This window comes from Gastrolobium bilobum, unplaced genomic scaffold, assembly GCF_033153095.1.
Source record: "Gastrolobium bilobum isolate Gb01-03AN ecotype WA unplaced genomic scaffold, APGP_CSIRO_Gbil_v1 utg460, whole genome shotgun sequence".
Taxonomy (NCBI): Eukaryota; Viridiplantae; Streptophyta; class Magnoliopsida; order Fabales; family Fabaceae; genus Gastrolobium; species Gastrolobium bilobum.
The window spans coordinates 31,513-42,811 of NW_026896870.1; the positions used below are offsets into that span (position 1 = coordinate 31,513).

At 35.1% G+C, this 11,299-nt stretch overlaps 1 protein-coding gene across 1 annotated transcript; it reads right to left on the bottom strand.

The window, feature by feature from the left end:
- Window positions 1–4,255: 4,255 nt before the first annotated feature.
- On the bottom strand, window positions 4,256–9,545 carry LOC133302546 (uncharacterized). Its single transcript, XM_061502338.1, has 2 exons — window positions 8,850–9,545; window positions 4,256–5,710 (listed from the first exon to the last, which is right to left on the bottom strand). Exons 1-2 carry the CDS (start codon window positions 9,107–9,109, stop codon window positions 4,321–4,323), a joined length of 1,650 nt encoding a protein of 549 aa, XP_061358322.1. The 5' UTR covers window positions 9,110–9,545; the 3' UTR covers window positions 4,256–4,320.
- Between the last annotated feature and the right edge of the window lie 1,754 nt (window positions 9,546–11,299).

The following is an 11,299-nucleotide window of genomic DNA, read 5'->3' on the forward strand; positions in this document are numbered from 1 at the left end:
TCTACACTGATGTGATTTGAGAAGAAGAAGAAATGGGGAAAAAGAAGAAATGAGGTTACAGCGGGGTGGGGAAGAAGGGGGGTTAAGGGTAAAAAGTTATGATGGGAAAGAGAAGAATGGGATGGGATTAGGCTAATACATCAATTCCTTATCAGGTCTAATCCCACCTCTCTAGGCTTGAGTAAGTTATACATCATTTTGATGTATTAGGGGGTCTGCTGTATAAGCTTATACTATACAATGGTTACACCAAACAACTGAAAATTCATTAATGTATAGTATAAGCTTATACTATCAGGCCTTATACATCACACCAAACATGCCCTAAGCGTTTGCTCATCTAATATTGATCGTGAGAATGTGTTAAATAAAAAGGGATTAAGCTTTCTTGAATTGCTTACTTTTTGCTGTGGGTAGTAATTATCATTCAATCATAATGTGCATTTGTATTTTGTGTTCTTTTTATCTTTTTGTAACTAAAACATTTACCTATATAAGGTAATAATCCTTAAAAGCATTTTCGTGTAAGTATATTTATTAGAATTTTTTAAATCAAAAGAAAGCGAAAAGAAAAATCAAATTTAGTTTTATTTTATTTTTCAATTTTTTTTTATTTCAGATCAGTTTGTGTAACAAAGTTTGATAAAAGTCTATAACTCATAATTTTAATCACATTTTATATTTTTCTATTATTTATATGTCTATTTTAAACTTACGATTCCAACAATAAAATAAAGATCCACTTTTATGCACATATTTAATAATTTAATCAAATATTTGTTAGAATTTTAAGTATAAAACTCTTCATTGGTGATGGATAAGTAGAGGTTTGGAAAGAAAAAGAAAAAGAGGGAAAATCAAATGGTGTGTGGGTTTTAAAGAGTTCTACATTAGACAACCAATAAGAGGTGAGAGAGTATATAAGCTCTCACCTCACACTCCTAAATTTTTCGTTGGGGCACTGCACATTTTGTGGAGGGGAGAGGAGCTAGGTGGCCTTTGGTCTGCCACCACCGTCCGACCGGCTCGGTTCGGTTCGGTTCGGTTCAGTTTGTACGTGTGTGTGAAATAAAAATAATTTTTTATCAATACCTGCCATTTTTGAACAGAACCGATTCGCCGGCGGCGTTTCATCGTGACTTTCCGGTGTCTATATATAGACGCTCCTCCCTTCAAAAAATTTGTTCCCTCACAATTTTTTTGCATCGTTATTCTGCCAGTTTTTTGCTCCACCCGTGCAGATATCCTCCATCCCTGTAGTTCCTCAGACATCTGTTGTGTTTTGTTTGGGCTCTTGGTTGGTTGTTGCCATCATCCTTGAGACGCAATCCGTTCTATCCTGGGAGACATTTGTTCATCTAAAAATCAAATTTAGTTTTATTTTATTTTTCAATTTTTTTTTATTTCAGATCAGTTTGTGTAACAAAGTTTGATAAAAGTCTATAACTCATAATTTTAATCACATTTTATATTTTTCTATTATTTATATGTCTATTTTAAACTTACGATTCCAACAATAAAATAAAGATCCACTTTTATGCACATATTTAATAATTTAATCAAATATTTGTTAGAATTTTAAGTATAAAACTCTTCATTGGTGATGGATAAGTAGAGGTTTGGAAAGAAAAAGAAAAAGAGGGAAAATGAAATGGTGTGTGGGTTTTAAAGAGTTCTACATTAGACAACCAATAAGAGGTGAGAGAGTATATAAGCTCTCACCTCACACTCCTAAATTTTTCGTTGGGGCACTGCACATTTTGTGGAGGGGAGAGGAGCTAGGTGGCCTTTGGTCTGCCACCACCGTCCGACCGGCTCGGTTCGGTTCGGTTCGGTTCAGTTTGTACGTGTGTGTGAAATAAAAATAATTTTTTATCAATACCTGCCATTTTTGAACAGAACCGATTCGCCGGCGGCGTTTCATCGTGACTTTCCGGTGTCTATATATAGACGCTCCTCCCTTCAAAAAATTTGTTCCCTCACAATTTTTTTGCATCGTTATTCTGCCAGTTTTTTGCTCCACCCGTGCAGATATCCTCCATCCCTGTAGTTCCTCAGACATCTGTTGTGTTTTGTTTGGGCTCTTGGTTGGTTGTTGCCATCATCCTTGAGACGCAATCCGTTCTATCCTGGGAGACATTTGTTCATCTAAAAATCAAATTTAGTTTTATTTTATTTTTCAATTTTTTTTTATTTCAGATCAGTTTGTGTAACAAAGTTTGATAAAAGTCTATAACTCATAATTTTAATCACATTTTATATTTTTCTATTATTTATATGTCTATTTTAAACTTACGATTCCAACAATAAAATAAAGATCCACTTTTATGCACATATTTAATAATTTAATCAAATATTTGTTAGAATTTTAAGTATAAAACTCTTCATTGGTGATGGATAAGTAGAGGTTTGGAAAGAAAAAGAAAAAGAGGGAAAATCAAATGGTGTGTGGGTTTTAAAGAGTTCTACATTAGACAACCAATAAGAGGTGAGAGAGTATATAAGCTCTCACCTCACACTCCTAAATTTTTCGTTGGGGCACTGCACATTTTGTGGAGGGGAGAGGAGCTAGGTGGCCTTTGGTCTGCCACCACCGTCCCCGGCTCGGTTCGGTTCGGTTCGGTTCAGTTTGTACGTGTGTGTGAAATAAAAATAATTTTTTATCAATACCTGCCATTTTTGAACAGAACCGATTCGCCGGCGGCGTTTCATCGTGACTTTCCGGTGTCTATATATAGACGCTCCTCCCTTCAAAAAATTTGTTCCCTCACAATTTTTTTGCATCGTTATTCTGCCAGTTTTTTGCTCCACCCGTGCAGATATCCTCCATCCCTGTAGTTCCTCAGACATCTGTTGTGTTTTGTTTGGGCTCTTGGTTGGTTGTTGCCATCATCCTTGAGACGCAATCCGTTCTATCCTGGGAGACATTTGTTCATCTACCTTCGGCAATAATGAAGGAATAAATTGTCTTAAGGAGGCAACTGTGTTGGGCTCGGATTCCATTCTGCATATTGTGTTCATATTATTCATGTACTGTGAGTCTGTCTTATTTTTTTAATTGCACTGTATTTCATAATTTTGTTTTAATTTCTCTGTTACATTCGGATTCAAGTCTTTTGGTGATCATTCACCCACTTTCTTCAACAACAATATTTTTGCTATATCACTTATGAAATTATTTTCTTAATAAATGTATTGCTTAATTTAATTTTTTTTTTTCAAATTAAAAAATGAATAGCATAATTTAATTTTATTGGATTGTAACTGTTAATGAAGATCCACTTAATTGATTAAATTAAGTTGAATAATTTAATGTTTAAATTTAATTCAATCTTTTTACCAAAAAAAATGTTCTTAATATTTAATATATGTGACATTAACCCGAGAATCTGTGAAGTAAAAGAAGTTATGCATAATAGGATTTTTCACTTCTAGGCTTTCCATCCAAGTTATTTTATAGAGTGAGATAACTTTAATAAATTTATAATCCAAGGTGGAAGTGGAACATAAAATTCATTCAGCACTATTATTTAGCTTTACTTCGAGAGAGAAAAGCAAAGACGATGGTGCTCTAAGAGAACTACTCGGATAATTAATGAACTGGTGAATATATAAAATAAAATGTGTTCTATATGTTCCTCACTACTTCTAGCATAATTTTTGGACAGACCATTGTACTCAACATGGAATTAGTAATCACCTTGAGTGCCTATTTGGATCCTCTCTTTTTTAAGCTAGAAGCTACTTATAAGCATAAGCTAAGCCAAACAGGTTTTGAGAAAAGCTCTTATAATGAAAAGCTCTTTTTTTTATAATGAAGAAAAAAGCTGAAAACTAAAAGCTCCTAGGAGGAGTTTTTTTTAAGCTCTTATCTTTTTTTTTTGAATTGTGTGCTTTTTTTTTAAATGAAGAGTTATAAAAATAGAGAGAGAAATAATTTTCTTGAAACATGTGCTTTTAAGTAATTTTTAAGCTAAATTTGTTCTGTAATTACCAAACAGCTTTTAGCTTCTTTTTTTAAGCTCTTATTTTTAGCTTTAGCTTATAAGTAGCTTAATTTCCAAAAAAAAAGCTTATAAATAGCTTCTAGCTTAAAAATAAGAGGATACAAACAGGCTCTCGGAGTCATTTTGAAAGAAATCTACATTTTGCCTTAAATTTCTTATTCACCGTAACTGGTCTCTGCAAATGTTCCATAAAAAATAAAAAAAACATATAAATATGGAAAACAAAAGAAGAAAAATACAATGCTACTATACTCTCTCTCTCTCTTTTTTTAGTTTTTTACTTTATAGAGTAGACCATTATATAAAGTATCAATCAAAACAACCATCTAGGTGAAGGAGAATGAACAGCACTTTGTTTTGGTCTGGTTGGGTTCTCTGAGCTGTTATTACGTTTCATGATTGAGGAAACAGTGGGGCTGAAATAGTCATTGCTTCTATGAGAAGTTGCACCTTGTGAATACACCTTCTTCACATGCATGAAGCTTCTCTGATTTTCTACCATCATCCCACGAGCAACTTGGCTTCTATGTGTAGCACCCCATCTATTGTAACTAACACAACTATGGCTCCTTCCAACTTGTTGAAACTTCATCTCTCTGGGGCTTGTATAATTGCGACTCTCTGCGGTTTCTGCGGAATACATTGTCTCTCCTTCACTGCTATATCCATTGTGCATCTCGGGTACTTCAACAGGGGATGAACTAGACTGAATCTCACTTTGAGCTCCATTAACAGAACCTGTTGAAGAAACTTCTGCACTAGGAATTGATGACCTTCTGTCCCAGTTTTGTTCTCCTTCTAGTTGTTGATTTTCAAGCAAAGTTTCTTTGGCAAAATTTTCAGCAGAGTTTGGATGCAGTTCTTTAGATGATTGTGGCAAAACTGCAGGTTTGACAATCCTTGGAGGAAAATTGATGTCCAACAGCTGAATTTGTGTACTTGCTTTTCTTCTGAGCGGCGCAGCCGTGACTCTTGGTGATTCGTATATTTCTGGAGTGGGAATTCCCTGTATATGTGCAGCATTCGGATTAGTGATCAAGCTTTCTTCTTCAACAGTGTTGGTAATAGCAGAAGAACTTGGTCCTTGATCCCTTATCTTTGAGACATTGTTTGATGAAGACGGGGTGCCATCATTATCAGCCTCTGTTGACTTGAAAACTTGCCTAATTGTAAAGGAAGCACATGAATGCTCACTTTTCGTGCCGGTCGACATTAATCGAATGAGCGGTAATTTTGGCTTGTTAAGTTCATCAAGGTTACCTTCCCAATGCTGATTTAACCAATCACATATGACAGGAATTGGTATGCCAAATTGCATGGGGAGATCCTTCTTGCAAGAGGAGGAGGACGACGAAGAAGTTGAAGGCGATTTGGTGTTTGGTGATGTGGCTAACTTCATAGGATCACAAATCATAAAAGCTAGATTGCCATGCACATCAAAACCTGCAGAACCTGGACTCCATAGAATCCCATCAGTTGATAGTTTTATGAGATTGTCTGTGGCTATGACCACCTTTCCTTCACCAACAGTGAGCTCCTGTTTCTCTGTGTAGCCTAAAAGGTAAACTACACTTCCCAGATCCAGATTGGTTTTACAACATGTCTTCAAGTAGTGAGGGCAATGACCCTGTGCATTTGATTCTCCATCCGCATCATCTAAACCCACAATTGTAAGATCTAATACAGTACTTGTAATGAAAAACCTGAAACCAAATAAAAAATTAACTCACTGCTATACAAAATAACCACTTTAAGGACTCAAAAGTAATGGTGCCTGCTACAGATTTCTCTTTTTTTAATAAAAGAAGAAATTTTATTAAAGAAGAAAATGACATATATCCTCCTAAAGTAAAAAGGGAAAACCCTGGTGCACAAGGTTCCTCGACTTGCGAGGGTAGGGGTGAGGGTCGATTGTACGCAGCTATACCCTTGCATTTTTGCAAAGAGGTTATTTCCTAGACTCGAACCCGTGGCCTTCCGGTCACAAGTTGCAACCTTACCGCTACTCCAAGACTCGCCCTCTTCCTCCTAAAGTGTAAAAATAAAAAAGCAACAGCTGAGGAGAAAACACTTCATTTATGTAGAGCTCTCCAATCTCTTTGTATATCCACCTAAGACACTCCTTTGAAGCAGTGATCTAGGCTGTGTTAGCAAACCCAAAATCCACATCACATTGATGTAGTGAATTGAGGCAGTCATTTTTTTAAAGAAATAACATATATGACAAATCATTAAAAATGTAAGACCATTATGTAAATTAAGTCATAAAAAAGTATGTAGAGCATAATTTAATCCAAATGGATTGCTAGAATATGAAATAAACCAATCTAAGGGTGTGTTTTAGGCATAATGAAGAAGAGCAACATAAACAGAACACAAAACACAAGTGGTCGAGTCACAGAACAATTCTTGTGTTATTAGTTATTTGATGACCAATGCATAGGACTACAAATATTGTGCTATCCTCTGTTTTATATGCATAAGTACTGGACAAAATAACATAAATTATTGTAATATCCTTTGTATTTGATATGCATGCAATAGAGGTAGAAAAGTATAGGGACGGGGATTATTGGGGTTTTTCTTTTTTTGTGCTTTGGACAAATTTTGTCACTTGGTCTAGTGGGTAACAAAAATTAATAGTTTTGCGTTGTCTCTTGGACTGCTATTTGTGTAGTGCTTAGACTATTTTAAAAATCAAACAAAGTACAATTTTATTTTTTGTTGTGCTGTCCCTAATTTTAGCAAATAAAAGAAATGCTAAACGTACAAAATAAACACAACCATAAAATAACAAATTATGGAACAATTGAATTAAAAACAGAATCAAATAAAGACAAATTGTGCTGGTCTACAAAAGAAAATGTAGTATATCAACATAACAAAAGGAGCTCTAGCAACTTCAAACATGCTACTAGTAAGTGTTGATTGAAAGTTTCAGAATGCTGAGTCTGAACTAAGATGCTAAAATATTGGATACATTAGGTCAGAAATAAAGTACACAAACTGGAGCAAACTTTCATTGCATATTGAATACCATACACTATTTTTAAAGAACAAGACTTGCACTACCATACACTACATAAAGCATATACACACTATAGCTCACGTGCAAATGCAGATAACCTGTAACTGACTATAGAATCATATCACTCTGCAGTTTGATGTACATGTGCCACACCAACATGAATTATAGTCAAAATAAATTTTAGCATCTGGTAGGAATATAGATGATGAAGGGTTAGACCCGTTGTTATTCTTCCTCTTCATCTCCCCTATTTTCTTCTTTTCCTTTAGCTCTTTTCCCCTTCCCCATCTTTTTTTTTCTCTTATTTATTTATTTATTTATTTTCCTACACCCCTTTTATTTTCTCATCTTTATTTTCTTACTCTGGAGTCAAATGATCTCTCTCCATATATACATATATATATATATATATATATATATATTATTTTATTTATTTATTTTATCGTTTTTCAATCCCTTTGTATCTTTTATTTGGGTTCATCTACCACCGACCCAATTAGTTTGGGATAAAGATGTTGTTGATGATCCGGTAGGAATACATATTCACACATCTACATAAATTATGCTACAAAGAATCATAAGTAAAACAAATTATAATAACTATAAGATTATTGACTTCAATACACACTAGGCAAGATTTACAGCAATCCTTAATTACTATTTTGGTCTGATAAAAACAGCTAGCTTTGACCGTAAATTATATACATTCAAAGCTCCAAAATAAATATCTAAAACTTCATACTTTGCAGTTGGTAGTTCTATCCTTGTGCTAGTAGTGGGCCAAGTTGGTGAAGGTATGCCAGGCTGTGCTGAAAACTATGTAGTAGAGGATATAAATATGTGAACACAAAAGAACAATGTAATATACATTACCAAATGGAAATGGAATCACATGATACAGTTTCACATCACATGTATCAAAATAATCTTCTGAAAGAAATAAACTAAAGTATCAACCACCATTCCTATTCTACACGAATATCCCAGATAAAGTGAAATAATATTAGGTACAACTGCTATAAAAAGAAACTTCATAGTTGCAGGTATCCAAAAAGTCAACAAGGGAAGAGTAAATCGTCAAATGAAATTCAAGTTAGAGACAAGAAGCGTGTGTTGGAGAACATGTTGTACAGTGATACAGCTAGCAAGATGGGTATTGTGCATCCATAGATAAACTAAAAGACTAAGATGCATTAATATTTCATTTCAATTTTAACATTAAAATGTTCCAAACATTTAGAAACGAATTTCAATCCAACTTTGCCACTTTAACTGCATTCCTTACCAGCTTCTAGAAACAAAATCTAACACAAAAGCTAGCCAGCTTCTACCTCAATTGGCAACACTACAATATTGATATCCGAGGTTTAATCCTCTACTAGACTACCTATCCTATCTCCCTCTTCTACCTAGCTGTTTACATCCCAAATGTACCAAACACACAAAAATTTAACCACCCCAAAATAAATAAATAAATAAAATAAAAGGGTAAACCCCGGTGCAAAAATCCCTAACTCTACGAGGGTGAGGGTCAATTCTATGCTATACATTTTTGCAAAGAATTTATTTCCTAGATAAGAACCCACTTTTTCTTTACCTTATCCATACATTTTTTGCAAAGTTATTTCCTAGATTTGAACCCGTGATTTTCCCGTTCCAATGAGTAACCTTAGGGTGGGTTGAAAATAAAAATAAAAAGTAGAGAAGATAATCACAGTTTCACTACATTTTCTTTTTTCATTGCTTTTTATAAATATATGATAACAATTTCAGCAAGCAAAATGAAATCATGGCAATATCCTCAAATGGGGTACCTCTGAGGAACAAGAGTTGCAGGAACACCGTTATGCAGCCGGATCTCGGAGCTGTCGGCGGCGACCACGGAGGGGAGATTGGCATGTGTGGTCAAGAGGAGGTTCCGGTGGATCAAGAATCCGGTGGCAGGGACCCCATTAGAAGCAGTGTTGGTGATTGTGGCCATGGCAGGGCCTTTCCCTGAGCAAATAGCAACTTTCATTCTCTCTGACTTGCTCACCCCTTTGCAGAAACACCATGATTCTCTGAGACCACCCATTTAGAGGAGTAATGGGTATCTTCAAAAACTTGAACTTTGGATCTAATCAATGTAGCATCTCAGTTCCAAGATCATGGGTAACTGGCAAGTATGTGCAGTTTTCTAGAAGCAAAATGAAGGAGAGAGAAGTAATGTTAAAAAAAAAGTGGAAGAGATTGGAGTAAATACCCTTATCCTATGACTTTGGACGTTGTCCTTGTAACACAAGACATTAGAGACAATGAAAATGCTAGTGAGATTGTGACAACTAGCTTATGGAACAAGATCATAGCTTCAAAGCTTCATAGGTAAAAGAAACAGCAAATACACAGGTTGTACAAATTAATTTTTTAATATTTTCTGAGAAAGAAAGTGAAAAGAGAAATGCACAAAGAAAAAATGTAGAAACAAGTACTATTTGTAATTCTTGCATTGAAGGTGTCGGCGCCTATTGACTTTAAATGTTATTATTTGGTATTCGATTTATTGTTTTATTACACGGGAAAATGTGTATTATTTTAAAAGATATAAAGTTGTGTTATTTTAAGTGATAGAAAAAGATAAATCATAAGAGAGAGGGGGGAATTTTTTAAAGATATGAATTCTACCTTTTTGTGAGAGTGAAAGAATGTAAGGTGTGTTATTTAAAATGACACACCTTTTTCCCTTTATTATATAATGATAGGTTTTTTTTTTGGAAACTGATCCTAATTGTCTTTTTGAGGCGAATCAGAACCTCTGGTATCCCCACGGGTTCGACTCTTTGAGCCGCTTATGAGACTATTCCAGAGTTCGGGTGCGAGTCCAAGGATTACGATACTTATGCCTCTCCCCATACGGTATTGGTGGGATTCGAACTGAGGTCCTCTTCCACCACTCAGTCCTCATGCTACCAACTAAGCCATCACACTTGGGTATAATGATAGGTTTGATATTTATGTTATATGAGATAATTTTACATCTTATATCTATATAAAAGTATATTAGGTCCATGTGAGGTTATGTAAAGAGAAAAAAAAAAGAAGAAGAAAATATAGACTCATATACTTTTCTACGTGTATAAAAAATAAAATTATCTCCTATAATATGAGATAGTTTAAACCCATAATCATATTGTCTTCAGGGAATGATTATGAAAATAATAGCTCTTTTAATAATAATAGTTTGATTCACTCACTTTAAGATTGAACTATTAACGAGACTTGATAACTTAATATTAACTTTATGACTAATAATAACTAAGTGATTCATAATAACTTTGTTCCGGATAGTACTTACTAGGCCCATTAGATGGGCTCAATCTCTTAAAGTTCATATCTAGAACTTTCTAGAGGTCACCCATGGCAAGCCATAGAGGCTCACCACTGAGGCATTCCCCATCCCTGCACTGCTACCCCTGTATACTGACAGTGGGCAGCTTGATGAGACAGCTCATGGGCTGACCAGCTCAAGCCCCAAGGAGACAGAAGAGGCTCCTCCCTAAATACCTCTCTCACACGTGGAGAGGGGATCTTCTTCCCCACTCTCATATGCTGTCACTCTACCTCTATGCAGAGCCCTCACACACACTCCCCCTTTGAGCACATACATAAGAAATTTCACTTGTGGCTTGGTCTCTACCAATATAGACACCCCTTATATCAAGATACTTCACTCTCCATGGGACACATTCTATGTACCACCTTGAGTACAAACTTAATATTAAATATATTTTTGAACTAAAAACAAGTTTTAATACATTACGACACATATTACATTTTTTGTATAAGGTAAAGGAATTAGGCAAAGACAAACTACAAAGTAGAGATCCTAATTTATGTCAACAATAATACCCGAAAGATTAAGGTACCTTTGTCATTCCTATCATCTCAAGCTTACCTTCAGGGCATTGGGCGAGACTAAACTCTTCTCCCCTAGATATGGGTGTGTCTCCTGACGTACAATCCTTCATGCCAAATCTATCCAAAATCTTTTCAATGTAGGCCTTTTGTGATAACCGTAGGATACCTTGAGCGCGATCTCGAAGTATCTGTATTCCTAAGACAAAAGGTGCATCACCAAGGTCCTTCATCTCAAAATTTTTAGTGAGAAGATTCTTGGTTTCATGCAATAAGCCTATATCGCACTGGCAAGTAAGATATCATCAACATATAGTATCAGGAATATGAATTTACTCCCACTGAACTTGTGATACACACAATCTTCCACTAA

Bases quoted from the DNA above. Each gene is read 5' to 3' on its own strand.
- LOC133302546 (XM_061502338.1), bottom strand. From the start codon at position 9,109: ATGGGTGGTCTCAGAGAATCATGGTGTTTCTGCAAAGGGGTGAGCAAG. The intron at 5,711-8,849 runs GTACCCCATTTG...ATTTGGTTTCAG, and splicing joins GCAACTCTTGTTCCTCAGAG to GTTTTTCATTACAAGTACTG.